An 18,192-nucleotide genomic window follows, 5' to 3' on the forward strand; every position below is an offset into this window, starting at 1 on the left:
TGGTTTCTGTTGCTTTTTATTGGTGTTGCATACTTTAATAAGAAAGGTCTTTCATTCATGTCAAAATACTCCAGTAAATCAGTTCAAGTCCTCATAGTTGCAAAGATGCCATCTTCTAAGTCTTTGCTTTCTCCCTCAGATTTTTAGATTCCCCACCAGTATTTGTGCCCAATCCCTGAGAGTGTTCCCAGCTCAGCACACTCAGTTCTGCCTGGTTTTACTTTTCTTATCTTGCATGGTTTCAGTTTACAAACTCTCAGAGCTCAGCAACAGCTTCCTCAGTGATGGTGAACCAGGGTCAGGCAACGGAGCTGCACAAAACCAGCCAAGGGTCAAGGCCAGCTGGAGCCCTGGGCTGCGGATGCCCTGAACCTGACAGCACAGCTCAGGGAAGTTGTGTGGTCCCTCTGTGACATCAAACTCACATTGAGTAGGAAGGACAACTGCATCGGCCAGATCCCATCTGGATGTGATGATGCAGGAGACTGGTACCCACAGGGATGCACATCTCTTCCTTCACGGGGATGCACATCTCTTTCAGCACATGATCTGAGATGTATCAGTCAAGATGGGTCACAATGATCCAGTGAGCATGATATTCCATGCACACAACAAACTGAAATACATATACAATCTGTATACATGTACATTATATATACATGTGCATATACATAAAATCATACAGTCTCAGATAAACGGACTGCTAAACTATAAATGCTCATTCCATGTTAAACACAATTTTTGAGGGTTTAAATAAAAATTTTAATGCTTTCTTCCTCTTTTAGCTCAGAATTATTGCCAGACAAGAAGTAGAACCACTCCTCTCAGCACCGCCCCTGCCCCCCCGCAAAAGCTGTTTCCGTGGTACCTAGCCTCACTGCAGCAGGCATGTACACAAATCTCTCAAGAAAACGACAGCTCCACTTTTATAGTAGGATCTTAAGGCTAGGGGAAGCCTTAGTCATGGCCATGGTTAAAGGACTTGTTTAAGTGGTCAGAATTTCAGTCTTGGGCTTTAAATTACAGATACTCAGCAGAATTGCATCCAGCTTCTGAGTCTTCACTGGATCTGATTTTTGCTGCTCTTTCTCCCCACCATTTTTTACTTTCTACATAGTGAAGTCTGATTTTTAAAATTTTTGTGTCATTCACTAATGAATTTGGGTAGGAGTAAGGTGGGGGAAAAAAACCCCAGCATCTCCATATCAAGTTGAAGTGTTGCAAAAATCATGACTTTGAAGCTTTCTGAGAAAGATATAAACTTATCAAATATCCACACACATACATATGCACCTCTTCTCCTCTTAGGTGAACTTATAATAACAAAATAATGTCTTCTAGTTTTCCTTTCCACTGAAAATTGTTGCATACATACACTTTTCCTTCCAGTCAGAACTCATGGCAGTTTTTAAAATCCTGCTGACAGAAGTAGAGTGACAACAGTGTCACAACACAGAATGACAACACAGTTCACAGAACTTAAGTGTGAACATTTCAAAGGGTACCTGATTGCAAAAGGAAAATAAAACTCTTGTTTTGCAGCCCAAGTATTAGCCTGAAAGGAACTTAATTACATTAACTGCAAAATTCTTATTACAAGATTTAAAAAAAAAAATTATGATTCTTGTATTTTGAGTTGTAATATAAACTGAAATTTATCCTACAAAGACTGATTTTAAATTGTGCCATGAAAAAGCTTAGAGAATTAAAAAATAGTTATGCTAAAAAGACTTTATGATAATGGGTGGTGGTGAAGAATTTGAGTGCATAACAGAGACATCTGCTTTGCAAGCAAAAAAAAATTACCAAGGTGGTCTCAATGACACTCCAAATATTGTTTATTTCTTCTGTCTATCCTCTAAAACCAGATCTACACACAGCATCATCCCTAACAACATCTATTACAGCTATCAAAAAAGGAAAAAGGAAAGGCAATATACAGAAGGGAATTTAGGAACACAGGACTGGCCAATTGTTTCTGGGGAACTGGAGATACGTGCATCATAGAATTGCTTTCATAAGGTGATCAAAATACATCTTAAATTAAAGTGACAGGAAACTCATTGGAGGAGAGTTAAGGGACATTGGAGGTTAAAGAGACCAATTTTTGTCTTTTTGGTCCTTACCTACACAGCCATAAGGCACAATAACTCATCAGTTGCTCAGCTGCACAATTACTTTTAAGCTGTTCCATTTAAATGTAAGTTGATTTATGAAGCAGATCATGCAATTAATACAAGGGAAAAAACCTCATAAATGAAGATGATGCTTCTGCTGTCCCTGAACTGACCGAAGAGCCACCACCACGGGACATGGGAGATCCACTCTTCACCCTGAGGCTTAGCACAACAAGCTAAGTGCTCACAGAAGGCAAATTTTACTTTGGACAGATTTTTTTAAAAAGTGATTTATATTTCTTCCACCAGCTGTCAGCTGTGCCTTGCAGAAATGAGTAACAATTTGTTTGATATTGGGCACTACAGAGATCTTAGTAGTTTGTGAAATAGTTTTCAACTAGCTTTTATACTGGCTCTATACAGTACTGAAAAGTTCACTTTGCACTCAGTATCTTCTGGCTCAGCTTCATCACTGTATTTTGAACAGGGGTTGACTGGGTATTAGGTTTGTCTTTAGTAAAGTAATTCTAGTGTCAGGACAAAGTAACACAGTGGATAACTCTATTTTGCATTCAGATCCCTCTGAGAAGAAAGGTATCTAGACGTAAAACTATCTCTTTTCACAATAATAGAAATGCATAAGAAAGTAAGAACTTTACCATCAGTGACCCAGGAGCACAATGAACAAAGATGTTGGCAATTCAGGTGCTGCACACTTCCGGGAATCAGGACTTAAAAGCTAGATTTAACAGTTTGAAAATGTAACATCGTTTTGCCTTTTGTAAAAGAAGTGAGGACAGTTTTTCTGTTTTCAGAAATCATCAGTGTATCTTCAGTACCCAATATAATTTCAGAGAATCCAGCATATTCTTTTGATAACAGATAAAGTAAAACCATACAATTTGGAAGTATATTAAATATTTAAGTATCTGATAGTTTTCTAAAATACGTAGTTGTAGATTTCTGAGACTGAGGAAGTCAAAGGGAGAGACTGAAAGAGATTATGTGACTAACTTGAGGAAGCAAACCTCCATGTTGAATAATGACCCTTTGTCTTCCACCAATTTAAAACCCCCAGGGAAGTACTTTACAAATTTAACATTTTCAAAAGGCAGACCTGGTCATCTATTGAAGGCAAACAACTCCAAAGTTTCTTTGGAGTACGATCATTCCAGAAAAGTCTTTCATCAAAAAATGTAATCCAGAGTGATACATCACTTACAGCAATACAATCACCTGCATGAGCAAACACAGCTTGTCAGTAATTGTGCTTCCTTGCCCTAGGCATAAGTTTGTTACATATGGGAAGTGATAATACTTGCGGTTACAGTTCCCAGTATCAAATTTTCCTTTCCCAGTTCACACTTACTCATACCTATGCTTATCCACCAGCAGTTACATAAGATGCAATTCCAAACATTTATAATCCACCTCTTGCAAGCAATAAACCGCATCAAATTAGCCCCTGATGTGCTTTGTACTAGCAAAGTAATTTCCAGATCCATCATGAAGTATCAGGACTATTATTTGTCTACAGTCAGTACAGCCATTTTTTCCGACAGTGTTACCTGCAAGTGCTTGTTTATATGAACTTATAATCCCTGTCACATAACTGAGAGACCCTCAGGCAAAAGGACAAATTCAGCATAATTTCTTTCCCCCATTTCTGGGAGTTGGAGTACATATCCATCTGATCCAACATCATGAGATGTCCCAGAAGCAACATCAGCGATGCTCCAGACTACTGATTTCTCCTGCTGATGTCCATCACACCCTACACATTACAGCATTTTTGGGGACCCTGAACCCTGCCATTACCTTGACTAACCTGTTCCCTTGTATAGCTGTGTACAGTTCTATCTACAGACCGCCCTTCACAATAAGCCCTTTCCACATGGCAGCCATCAGAGCGGAGAATGTTTCTTTCCATTTGTTTTTTCGTACATTTGTTTTTCCTAAACCTCCCCTGTGGGACTTCTTGCTCTTCTCAGAAGAATGTTGCCCCCACCTACTCACCTACTGCTACACCTAACTACTGTAATGAAAATCCAGTGTGTAGCTTAACCTGAAAGGCAACAACAACAAATAATTTTCTTCCTCATTAATGCTTCATAATTGTTATGTATAACTTTCTTTGTCCAGCCATTTCCACATCCTGGAAATAGTAATTTTCACCACATTTCTTTAAAATTTGTAGCATGTGGTAGATGTTCAGGCCCTCAAATTTTACTGGTAGTCAGTACGAGATACTACCAACTCAGAAGGTTTGCTTCTACAGTGCTTGCCAGATTCAACAAGCAGGTAGGTTCTACCATCTTAAATATTCTGAAAGTGGGGTTTTTTTTGACTGACAACTGCTTTCAGTAAATAGGAATTCGTATTCTATTTCGCAGACTCATCTTTGAGAGATGATAGAGGTACAACAGCATGTTAGGAAAAAGAACATCTGCTTAATGTCAAAGTAGTGCCCACTAACTCAGCAATGACTGTCATTAGTGTCAGCCGTGGATGCAGCCGCTGCTCTGTCCTTTCAGCTGCGTTAAGTGACAGGAACCAAACCCAGAGGGCTGAGGCATCGGTGGGAGTCGGCATAGGGAGCAGAGGAATTAGCAGGAATTAAGCGTTAGGAAAGACTCCACAGAAGTTTTGCTACCACAAAACAATACATCAAACAAACAAAAATCTACTCATATTCCTTTCTGTTGACTTGAAATAGACCTGGAAAAAATTCCAATTTTCACTGGATTACAGTTTAAGCACAAACTTTAGGTTATGTCTTTTTTTTGCAAACCAAAATGCAAGTAGGGCACAAGCTAGAATGGAAATACAAATGATTATTTAGCTCAGGTCTGATCTTACAGAGTCAGCAAAAGAAGCAAAGTAAGATCAAGACCTTAACCACAGGAGAGAAAAGTACAATATGCATGTCCCTGTTACATAAAATCTAGTGCACTTGTATTGGTTTAGCAGGCTGTATTATACTCCCTTCATACTTGTATTTAAAGAAAAAGAATAACAAGGCATTTGAATTTAGCATACAAAGATTACAAGAAACTGAAAATGATACAAAGCCTGAAGAAAAGCAGAACTGCCTGCGGGCTCAGTTATCAGCCTGGATGACAGGCATATGAAAATAAGTTGCTTGGTCATTGTAACATGAAACTATGAAAAAGCCTCCCCTGCAGAGTAAGACATAATCTATGCAGCTTTTTCCCAAGAACACTGTTATCTCCCCTTCCTTAACCCAGAACTCACTACAAGCTCCCCATATGCCACATCATTTTCAAAACACCAAACACTGAGGTTTGCATACAAGACCTAGGTATTATTTGTGCTCTTGATTTAGAGAATTTTTAAATTATTATTTTAGACTCTTTCATTAAAGCAAAATTGATTCCAGATTTACCGCTGAAAAGTCTCTAGTAGCATATAATGCCATGAATGAATGTGTTGTTTTGTTAACCTGGAACCATCACATATTTCTGGATACTCCACAATCAATGAGTACTGATCTAATTATCATTAAGGTTTCTGACTTTAATTACTCTTAATTACACTTTATAAAAATGAAAACATAAAAAGCTTGTATAATATTACAAATGCTTATGACTGCCTTTCACTTACAGCCCTTCAAAAACTGCAAGAAATGACCATGTCTAGCAAACCCCCGTTAGGAATGCCACCTTGTGGATAAGAGCTGTATGGAACAACGATTCCAGGTAAATTTCACTAAAACTTTCACTTGCAAAATACTGGTTTTGCAGAAATGAGCCGCTTGTGCGATCTTTCAGAACTGCATAGAATCCTTTTATTAACCTTTCTGGTTGAAAACTACTGTGAATATGGCTTTCCCATCCTCATCTGTATAAAATGCAAATTAATTATGCAGGGAGCACTGGTTTCATTATGAGATGGGATGCATTTATTACCATTTTAAACAGAATCAGATTGCCACAGATACTTAGTAAAAAAGTCCCCTAAATGCCTGCTCTATTTAGATATAATTTAGTGAATTAGTTTAAAATGTAAAGAAAATATGTATGGGGAATTAGAGAATTAGGTTGTGAGCTGTAAAACCTGCCTGCAGAGGCACACGGCAGAACAAAGGAGCACATGGTGGCACACAAAGGCTTGTCTCCACCGGGCCCTGGGGGAGGAGGTGTCACACGGCAGAGCCCTATGGAGAGGAGCCTGCTGGCAGCTGACAGACAAGTGAACAGCGAGTCACCACCCCATAGGAGGACATTGAGAAAGTGTGTTGGTGATGTGGCAACATGGGATAGATCACGCCATATAAGGAAATACTGTGTCTTAGAAAAGTGTATAAAACCAACTCACTCCTTTGAATAAAAGATTCAGATTCCCTGCGGGTCTGGGTCCAAGATTCAATCGCCAGCAAATGGTGCCCCGTGTGAGGAATTCATTATAAGCCTATCTGTGCGTCCGTCGGTGAGCCCCATGGGACTTGAAGTGCGGCTGCAAGCAGCAGGAACACTGGCCAGCGATAATGCCTGGTACCACGTTATGTCTCTGCCCTCTGCGGAAGTGCAGCAGCGGCAGATGCGGCAGGGGAGAACGCGAGCGCGGCAGCAGAGGGCACACGCCAGCGAGCGCCTGGCGGGGCCGCACAGCACTGGCGAGCACATGGCAAAGTCGCGTGGCGGCCGCGCCCGGAGGCCGCCCCCACACCGTGGATGGGCGGGATCAGCGGCGCTGAAAGCTGGCGGGGCTGCAGCTCTACTCAGCGCAAGGCGGGGGCCATGGGCGGCTCTCTGCATGTAAGAGGTGAAGAGATGGGCTGGCGGACCTCGGCCGGCCGCCAGAGGACCTCTGCAGAGCTGCGCGGCCACCCAGGCCCGCACAGCCAGCGGGGCCCACGTGGCCAGGGGGACCCACACGGACAGCCAGGCTCAAGCCGCTACAACCGGGCTCCTGTCTCCTGCCCCTTCCTCGGGGGTGGGGGAGCCTGCAGCATTCAGCATTTGCACCAGCTTGTGGGAGAGCAGCTGCAAGCTAATGCTTTTTTTTATCACACCACCTTGTGACACCCTGCATTGTTCTGATTGATTTTTGTGATAGAAAATTATTATAATTTGTAAGCTATTTTTTAAAGCAAGAATTAGACTTGTTACCTTTTGAAACCTTTTGAAACCACTTAAAAAGTTAATGTTATTATAATTGCAATGTCCAAAGCCTAGATTTATATATATTCTGTGAAACAGTGAAGTATTTAAGCAGTTAATGATATTACCTTGCTTATTTTTACTTGGTGCACACTTGTTGTATTAGATGTATTATTTTATTGTTCATAGTAAGAAAACTGCATGTTATGTTCCATATTTTCCTGAATTGGGTAAATTGAAAGATGTTCGTGTTACATATTGTTAGAACAGAAAAGGGGGAATGCAGAGATGGGGTGTACCCCCCGCAAAAGACTGTAAAAAATTTTATATGTTCTTAATTTTTCAATCGCATTCAGAATGATATTACTAAAGTTTTTAAGCAATTTTATAAGTATTTTTGAGAAACCCTCTCAGTCAAGGCTTAAGGCTCTGGCCAAGCCCTAGCCTTGGCTGACTAGGGATTTATACCATCAGACCCAAGGGTTTCTGCCCTAAAAGTGTAGTCAAGTCATTTTGACTTGCTAATTTGAGCTTACAAAAGCTGGACCCTCTTTCAAAGTAAACTTAAAAGTCTTGCCTAAGAAAGACTTTCTAAGTCTTCTCTAGATTCAACAAGACCTTCCAGCAGTTGCAGACTCTGAGTGATAGTAAAAGCTTTAGACAACTTTATGTTGTTTCTCAAAGTTCTACCTGTTTAATAACTGTCATAATTTTTATTTGTATAAAACAGAAAAGGGGGAATTATGGGGAATTAGAGAATTAGGTTGTGAGCTGTAAAACCTGCCTGCAGAGGCACATGGCAGCACAAAGGAGCACATGGTGGCACACAGAGGCTTGTCTCTACCGGACCCTGGGGAAAGAGGCGTCACACGGCAGACCCCTACGGAGAGGAGCCTGCCAGGAGCTGACGGACGAGTGAACAGTGAGTGACCATGCCATAGAAGGGCATTTAGGAAGTGTGTTGCTGATGTGGCAATACGGGATAGGTCACGCCATATGAGGAAATCCTGTGCCTTAGAAAAGTGTATAAAACCGACTCACTCCTTTGAAGAAACGATTCAGATTCCCTGCCGGTCTGAGTTCGTGATACAATCGCCAGCAAATATGTTTTAATCAAAATACATTGCTAGAGCAGAACCTGTGAGTACATTTTACCTTCTCTAAGCTTTAACTGGTATATAAAAGTTCAAGTTTAACCACAAAAAGGAAGCATTGGATTTTCCCATTTGTCATATAAATCTTGTTATGAGCTGAAAATGAATTGAAAATGGCCATTGGATTGCAAGTTGCTTGTAAAAGCAGAGAGAAAAGGGGTCCAAAAATATCTAATAAATTTTAAAAGATCTCTAACTTTAAAAAGTTTGGAAAAATAAATAATAATTAGCTACATTCAATAAAGCTGACATTTACACAGACACTTTCCTCCTGTGCTGTTCACCTCATTTTCATAATGAAAGTATATATAGCCCAAACCATCACAAGGCGAATTGTATAATGAAATTTAAAACTAATGAGGCATATCCTAATAGCCATGAGTCAAGTCAGGGTGTGCATTAGTAGTCCATTTGCAATTCTCTGGAGACAGAAAGAACAAGGCTAAACATATCCAGTAGGCTATTTAGCACACAACTTCCTCTGTGTACTGATCACACCACAGCAGAACTGAAATTAGTTCACAATCTCTAGCTCTCAAACCTCTGTGAAATGCTGTTCATGCTTTTGTTAACAGGCAAGTTACTCCTGGGGCAGCCAAACACGACTTGTGATTGTTTGGTTTGACCTCTTGTGTAACATGGGTCTGACTTGTCTGAATTAGTCCTCTTTCTATCAAATCACATTTTTTCAGGAAATCATATAATATGTCCAGACTAGGGATACCTTACTGTTCGGTTACGTACCTTTATCTCTTTTTGTAACATGTCCGACTTCTGCTTAGACTTGCTGGATCTTTCTCTGTTAGGTGGAACAGTTCATTATTATCAATTTTTCTCCAAAGAGGATTCATCTAGGCTGATTCTTCTTTCACTAAACTAAGCAGATTCTGTTTGTTGAGACTCTCATGCCAGTGCTTCTTCTTAATACTTTTATCGCTCTCATGACTTTTCTGTCCAACTTCCCAGCATTACTGAAAATTGTGACTACTGAAATTTGGCATAATATTCTTCCAAAAGGTTACACCAAAGTCAAATACAGACAGTAGTACTACTTCCCTGACAGTATTCCCATTTCTAACCTCAGGATCTCACTGGTCCTTTTGACCACAAGGCATGCTGAAAATCTGTGTTCGGTTGAGAATGCACATTTCCAGACACTATTCAAAGTCAGCACTTCCTACCACAAATTGTTCAACTTGTTAAGTATGTTCTCAAACCTCTATGGTCCGAAAAACACAGGTCTGCTTTAGGCCAGAATGAAATGCAAATTGCTTACAGCTCCTAACCAGGCAATTAATCTTGCTCTGATTAAGTGGCTCCTTAGTATTTAAGTTTCGTGGCATTTGTAGATTTGAACAATCATTACTTTATTTCCTCCTATGTTCTTAATAAACTCATGGTTAAGAGCCAAATCCTGTGTGAATGCACATAACAAATCTGTTCAGTCATTCCTTTCTGATTTACATTTCAAGGTGTTTTGGGTTTGACTCAATTATTGTCATGATGAATTTTAAATTTGGGGGTGATACCTTGCATGTTTCTATAACAATAACTTCTTTAAAATAAAATAAACTATTTGAAAATCTAAGTCTATTCCAAATCTCAGTGACAAAATATCTAAATAAAATGCTGGAGTAACAATGCTGGTGCTATGTAACTGATTTCATGAAACTTGAGATACACTTTTTATGAAAAATGTGTTCCTATGTTGCACAAGGAACACACTGTGGATGCTCTCCTTGGTTAAATTCTATAAGATACTGTACATAAGCAAGTAAATCAGGTGTTTTCTTAACTCTGCTAAATAATTCTCCTATACAGTCAAGAAAGAGGCCAGACAGCATTTTAAACATTTATCAGGGAATAAAGTCTTCTCGAGTAAAAGGGACAAACAGATCTATGTCTAGGAGATCTTCAAAAGTTTTAGCTAAACTGGAGAGCAAGAGTCATCTTTTAGATTGCTACATTCTGAAAAATCTGAAGCACCAGCTTCCCAGTTCTCATAAGCAAGCTGAGCACATTGTAACTGCTGTGAAAAAACACAGTGACATTTAAATCCTCCTTAAGCTGCTAATACATGTTCAGAATCAATGGTCCATTCACATTAATTCTCTGACATTAACTGCTCATTGCTGTTTAAACCATTCAAGTAATTTTTAAGCCCATGATCCTGAAATGATATTAGAAGTGTACCAAAGTTGCTTCACAACAGCTAACAGACAACTAGCTCATCTCTCCACTGAACTAAACATGAATAAGAAACATTAAACAGTCAGAGATTTGCTTTTCCATACTAATCCTCAGAATACAGGCTTTGCATGCAGCACTGGACAAGTCTGTGGTGCAATGTAAACAGAGTGTTTAGACATTTGCTGGTTTTGATCTGTGTTTCTTTTTCTATACATACTTCCTTCCAGAATGATGCAGATTATCTCACTAAAACCTTAGTCTTAGCAGTGAATTACGACATTGTCATCAACTATACCCCTAATTTTCAAGGAAACACAGGATGGAACACATCTTTCATGACTTAAGAATATCAAACTCCGAAAACCACTTATTTTAGTAGATTTTCTTCATAGCAGATTGATAAGGATTTACAAACATATTTGCAAAGAAAGTGCTATAGTGTGGATCCTGCAGTATTTATTTAGAAAAAAATACAGTGGATACAAATGAGTAATGTGTATTTCAGGTATGCCAAACATGATATACTTAATAGCAATGTCTGTTCTTGATGTCCTTGAAAGCAAAGCTGACCTTTTGAACAACAAGAATCTTCCCTGTAGAGTTCCATCAGATAAAATGTTCCAGCACCTCAAAACTGTAAACAGCAATCCTTTCTAGATCATAAAATATTAAGAACACAAAATTATCTTCTGATGCTCTATTCATCCTTTACCTTACATTACTCTCTGTCACCCTGAGAAGAAGGGCTGTGACTAAATGCAAGTAATGAGCACCTGGTACATCTGTAAGCAAAACAAAGCATTTCTCACATAAATAAAAAGTGTAAACATAGACATTATATTTGTCCTTACATTTGTTCAATTTGTCCCTAAGGTTTTCCATGTAGTAGCAAGTGTTCAGCAAAGATTTATCTGTACAGAAGAATAACAGCTTAACTAAAGCTATGTTATTACTCTGGGTCAACAAAGCCAGTGGAAATGTGTAGTTCTGCATGCTCACACTCTCCATCAACCTGGATTTTGTTGATTGATATTGCAACATCCTGCTAGACAAATAGGAACGAACTGTGTACACAGCAAACCTAAATGGCTTAAAGAATCCTGCTAACCAGCACAATATAGATTTGCTGTTCTGTACCATTGGCACACCACCTTTGCCTTAAGACGTTAATAGAAAATAACGTATGGCAGCACTCAGTGTGCACAGTGTCTGCACGCTGAACACACAAGACAAAAAGGGCACTTATGCCCAGTCTTTAATGCCTTTTGAATCTTTCATAATACTGACAGTGGGGAAAAAAAGGACTATAACAGTAGCACAATATTTGTTGAACCACGGTATATTACTGACACTAAGAAAATCTAAGCTGGGAAGAAAGGGGGATTGCTATCCTATGTACACACAGCCAGCTATTCTGAGCATGCTGGAAATTTTTTCCCTTCCATTCCTGTAGGCCCTGCAGAACAAAAGACTGTACACTACAGCTACGAGAACACAGCATTAACACCAGGTCACAAATACTGTGTACATCCAGGATCACAACACTACTGCAGCATTTTGTAATGTCCATTACTAGGATCCACAAGCAGATGTAGTGCACAAAAATAGTTTACTGAAGTTAACAGACACTCTGAGAAATTTATTAATACTGTATGTGCTCATTAACCACTGCCCTTATACACCTTTAGTCCACGTTGAAAGCCCTTACCTAAGTACAAGTGCTCATTTTTTTACTTATTTAATTTATATCAACTGCTATAATGGCTCATGTGATAGGAAAGCAGCAACTAGAAATTCAAATCATACTTGGGTTACTGCCATGAACTTTGAAATAATGATTAAGTCATGCCAAAATAAAACCCCTGCTAGTTTATTTCTGACCAGTTTATCTAACACTGAGTTATCTCAGGGTAGGATGTTGGCTTCTAGTCTTATCTTGTTTAGAATCTCAGTTCTTCCCTCTCAGGTACTTTCTAAGAAGACAAGCTCTTCTTTGAAGATGTTTCCACAAAGTATTGTAACAGTGTGTGACAAATTGCCCTGTCATGCCAAATTGAATTAAGCCCCATGGAACTAGGTACTGCAGGATTTCCACCAAGTCTGTATGCTGAAACCAAACCTTGTCCCAGTAATTCAATCCAGGCAATTTGGTTTGTTTGGTTTTTTTTTTTTTTCTGTTTTCAAGATTTAGAATTCTGGTTTTGTACGGAGCACATCCAGAGAAAAAAATTACATTTTTTTCCCACTTGGAATTACTGTAAGAATCAGACTGGAACATACAGAAATACAAGGTGGATGTTCACTCAACACTGATACGAGCACTGCTTCTTTCTTGGCAATATGCTTATGAAACTTTTTCTTACAGGACTTGGATTTTTTTTTAAATTACATAATCATGGTCTTTCTCATGCCATGTTTGGAAAATGATGAAAATTCCCCTGCCCTACAAGGACACTGAGTAAGTCAAATCTTTCCACACTGGAGGAGGTTCAGTGGGCACTTCAGCACAGTTTTCCAACGCTTCAGTGGTGGTTAGGAAGAGATTGGAGGCTCTCTCTTCCAAGGAGCCATATGGAGATGACAAGGGGGAAGCTGCACCAGGAGAAGGTTCATTTTGATATAAGAAACAAATTTTTTCAGTGAGAACACAATCACTGGAACAATCGCCCCAGCAATGTGGAAGAGTCTCCATCTCTGGAAGTTTTTAAGACATAACTGGACAGGGTGCTACATAGTCTCATCTAGGCTCCCTTAGTCACAAAAGATTGGCCCGGATGTTTTCAGATCACTTCCAACCTGGTCTGTTCACAATTCCATGAAAACAAAAAGTTACTTTTCAAAGTTCCTGCAGACATAGTGAATGAGGTTTGAGCAAAGAACTAGAAAGGTCCTAAAAAAGTATCTAAGAATGGGAGAATCTAGAAAGCTACTGTGTCACACCCATGTTCTCAGCTACATTTAATGATACTGTGTATGGATTCACTGTGGCAAAGGCACATCACGCTTGAGACTTTTACCTTATGCTGGAGGAAATGACAATTCTTTAAAATAGTTTGCTAGATGGTGTCTTGTTCACTTCTAGTGTGGCAAAAAGTACAAGCAGGCACATAGAGGAAGCTGTCAGATATGGCAACAGTTCAAAGCCCCAAGAGAATGTAGGAAATGTTGCCTACTGAAGAGGCAAAAAAAAATGTTATCAATTACCAGATTATTTGAATCTTAGTAGGAAACACAACTTCCCATATCTATATGTCCTTATATCTGAAGACTCTTAGCTCTTTACCTTTAACTGCATGCCACTCAAAACTTCCAATACATCATTTTACCATTTCTCATAGTGTGAAATGTAGTTTATGTCCTTGCGAAATATAATCTTCAATTAGCAGAATACATTTGTCCATAACCACATGATCTCCCAGGACAATCCAGTCTATTTTTTCCTCGGGGAAAAAAAAAAAAAGCAAAGAGCCTGTCATTAGCAAAACCACGTAGATATATTTTAGGTTACATAATGAACACTTCTGATGCTATCACACTGGAATTCATCCTTCACTTTCCTTGATGAGATGCCAAGCAATTTGGGAAGCTTATTTCTTACGCTAATTCATGCAAAGCATGAATAGAACAGAACATCAAGGAAATTAACTTATGAAAAATATGAAAACATAAGTATTAGAACAAGAAAAGCTATATGATCTCAAAGACAAAACATAATACAAAAACCATATGCAAATAAATGGTGAAGTCTGATTCTTATTTAAGAAGATGGCTGTTACTACTAGCAGATTCTCCTATAGTACTAAAAAAGGATTCTAAAGTTGAAAGTTCAAATAAAAAACATCTAGGAAAAAGACTACAAGACAGTGGAGGAAGAGCCACACCTCAAATATATTAAAAATATTGAATTAGGTATTCTATTTGACACAGGAAAATATTTGGGAGAAAAAGGTATTAAAAAAAAAAAAGATCAGATTTTTTTACTTAGACACTGGCCACACAATACATAGAAGGTAATATATCACAAAAGTCAATGGTTCAAGGATTAATAATAATACAAGGATACTTTAATCTTTGTAGTGAAATCAACTCTCGTTAGTAACATATGAACACCATTTTATTATCTTATTATGTTTCAGTGCCCTAAGTGAAATGAGTGGAAGTTTAATTAAAACATCCACTGACCAAAGGTTCACATCATTGTGGCAACAAAACCCGAGCTATTAGTTCCAGAAAGGTCAGACTTCATTATCTGCCTCCTTCCATCGAGGATCCTTCAGGCTTGTGAAGGAGACAGCACTGCCAAGGAAAGCCAGCAGTACTGGCTTCTCTACTGTGTGAGATCCGCAAAATGCTCTTCCTCTTAACGGTTTTATACTCTCGATTCACAACCTTTCACCACCACTAGAAATCTCACACATTACTTACAAATACTGTTGAAAGCTCGACAACTGAATCTAAAACTGTGTGATAAGCTGTGGACTGGACACAGGCCAGATGAACAATGGCTTTAGTGAAACATGCAGCTTGTTAAGAAGGTATTACAATTGTGGACATTGGATCAGTTGCTCAAAAAACTTTCGTAAAATGATTTTGAATTAAGGTTTCTATATGGGACATCAGTGCAGTCATATCAGCAGCACAGACCTGGTGATCCCCATTTCCTGTCTTTTTCAGGGTCTCTAATAGGCCCCAGTGGATTGGAGGCAGAGCACTGTAAGAACTCAGCAGGTGTAGCTGACTTAATGGATTCTGGTTTATTTCTGCAATCCTCAAGGCCCTCAAGATAGCAGGTGCAAACTTAGAATAATGAGCTGTAGATGAAATAATAATTGGGCAAGTTCTATCTTGTAATCGATCTGCAACTACTTTAGCTACAGCTGTGTGTGTATCCAAAATATATCCTGTAGTACTGTACACAGAGTGAATGGCAGCCAGGCAGTCCTCATGAGAGCACCAGCCAGCCACTAAGTCCTGTTGAAGCTTTCCAAGTAGATCTTTCCGCAGCTGGAAGTGGCCCTGATTTTCCAGCTGATTAAATAATTTTGTCACCAGTTGTCCATCTTCATTAGCAATCAGGTGTAAGTATCGCTCAAGATTGGAGGACTTCAAAATATCTACTGCTGGTGAAAAAGTGGAAACTAATTTTCTTCCCCTCAAATCATAAACACCTGTTCTTATGAAGTCAGTCAAAACATTGTTTTCATTGGAAGCACAAATACATTTTCTAATAGGAATGCCCATCATTTTAGCATAGAGAGCAGCTAACATGTTGCCAAAGTTTCCCGTAGGAATGCAAATATCTACAGGGCTTCCAAAAGAAATAATACCTTGATGAACAAGATCAAGGTATGCAGAGGCATGATAAACTATCTGAGGAAGCAGTCGTGCCCAGTTTATGGAGTTTGCTGCAGCTAAAGCTGTTCCATATTCTACTGTAAGAAAGCCAGTAAAATCAGAGTTAGTAAAGATTTGCTTTATAGCTGTCTGGCAAAAATCAAAATCAGATTTGACACCCACTGACCAAGCATTTTCTTTCTGACAGCCAATCATTTGTGATTTTTGAATTGGGCTTACTCCATCCTCAGGAAAAAAATTCACCAGAGCAATTCTCTGTTTGTCAGTGTCATGGAGACGACTAAAGCCATCTAGAACAGCACTCCCTGTGTCCCCAGAAGTAGCTACCAGAATCAAGTAATTGCAACTTCTGGGAATGCAGTAGGCAAATAAATGTGGCATCAACTGTAATGCAAAATCTTTAAACGATGCTGTTGGTCCATGAAATAACTCAAGAAGGAACTGGTTTCCTGCCAGATGCCTAACTGGGGCAATTTTAGAACAACTAAAGTTTTCTCCATATGCAGTTTCAATAATTTCTGCCAGCTTAGAAGCAGGAATATCATCAGGATGTATGCATCTTTCTAGTATCACCTGGGCTCTTTCAGTGTAAGTTGCTTCTATCAGACCTTGCCATTCTTCAGCAGTGAATTTTGGAAGTCCTCTCTCAGGAACAAAGAGTCCTCCATCAAGGGCTAAGCCCTGAGTAACAACGTCACTGAAATAGAATTTATGAGAGTCTTCTTCCGTACTCCTTCCAGACCTACTAGACCTCGTTGAAATGAAAGTTTCCAGTTCTGAGTCTTGGTATCTCTTCACAGCATCAAGTACCTTTTCTGCTACAACCTCTGCTGCAATATCCCCTCCACAAAGAACACGGATGTCAAACCACCTTTTGTAGAACTGCTTCCTAAATTGAAGTATGTCCTTGAGAGAAATACCAGGAGACAGGCCCACTATACGATCCATTTCCTTTGATTTCAGCCTGCTCATAATGACTGTTGTGGGCACATCCAGATATACAACTATTCCATTTTTCTTCATGTGCTGCATGCCAGCAGCGTGCATTGGATTGGACCCGCTAAGGGAAATTACACTTCCAGATGCTGAGAACTTCAACAGGGCTTTTCCTTCCTCCTCTAGAAATTCCTCATTACCAACATCCTGCAGTTTTTCTGACACGCTCATATTCCACGTTGTTTCAAGGACATCGTCATCTATGTCTATGACAGGGCAATCCAGTTTCTGGCCTACTATTCTCCCAACTGTTGTTTTCCCAGCACCTGGAGGTCCCATCAGGATAATATTTTTCTTTCCAAGAAGAGAATGACTTGATAACCATGACTTCCATATCTGTGCAAATGCAACAGGTCTTGAAAGCATCAGTTTTAAACACACGCTAGAAAGACTGTTTTGGGTTATTAGTCTTAAAGGCTGATACTGAAAAATGTGAAACATCTTCTGATGAGTTATTGTGGGTTTTTTTCCAAGACAACTTGACAATCCACTTAGCTGCTTCAGAAAGAAAAAAACAAAAAAACAAACAGTAACTAGTCCTTCAGCAAACACCTATGAAAAAACCCTCAAGGATATAAAACTTAGAACAAGACTTCAAACATAAATCCAGCTACAACTTCATCAGTGCCAAGGAGGTATTTTTCAGAGTAAGACTTATTCCCCTCTCCTGCATAGTTCCGGCTTGTTTCCACTGACAAATCCACCTTCAAACAGTCCATGTCCTCAAGGTAAAAAAAGACATCCAAGCCTAACACTGTAATACTGTTTGCAAATAATATTGCTTATAGGAATTCAAAGTCAAGTAGCTTTTCTTCTAGTACACCTGCTTTTATACTACACATTTTATACTACACATTTATAAGCAGCAATTACCTTGATTACCTTCTTGTAATCTTGTAAATGTTAACAAAACATGCATTTGTCCCACCTCCCAAGAAAACTTTTTTTTAATACTTTCTTTCTAAAAAAACAAATGCAAGACCCACTTAAATACACAGATAACTCACGGTCTTGTGTAAGAGTTGCATTCAAACCTCTTCTGAAGGGATGACAAACCAAGCAAGGGATTTTTGAAGAACTTCTATACTGTAATTGTATTGAATATAAATTTGGGGATAGAGAGGGGAGGGGAGAGAGAGACAGAGAGAGAAATCATGAGGACACTACCCACAAAAAAAAAAGTAACTCAGAAGGATGGGATTTCCAACAAAGCAAGAAACTCCCAACATTGTGCTTTGTTTACTTAGAGAAATAAAC

At 39.1% G+C, this 18,192-nt stretch overlaps 1 protein-coding gene across 5 annotated transcripts in view; it reads right to left on the reverse strand.

Annotated features, from left to right (window-relative positions):
• Positions 1–18,192, reverse strand: part of THNSL1 (threonine synthase like 1) — a 19,819-nt gene continuing 1,627 nt past the window's right edge. For 2 of the 5 annotated variants that reach the window (XM_032100974.1, XM_032100987.1), the window contains exons 2-3: positions 17,943–18,021; positions 1–17,433 (exon numbers count right to left, since the gene is read on the reverse strand). In XM_032100974.1, the coding sequence (XP_031956865.1) occupies positions 15,151–17,433; positions 17,943–17,963 (2,304 nt within the window). In that variant the 5' untranslated portion in view covers positions 17,964–18,021 and the 3' untranslated portion in view covers positions 1–15,150. The remainder of the gene's footprint in view (positions 17,434–17,942; positions 18,022–18,192) is intronic. The other 3 variants (XM_032100992.1, XM_032100982.1, XM_032100966.1) reach the window with 3 other exon arrangements.

Source organism: Corvus moneduloides, chromosome 1 (genome assembly GCF_009650955.1).
Source record: "Corvus moneduloides isolate bCorMon1 chromosome 1, bCorMon1.pri, whole genome shotgun sequence".
Lineage (NCBI taxonomy): Eukaryota > Metazoa > Chordata > Aves > Passeriformes > Corvidae > Corvus > Corvus moneduloides.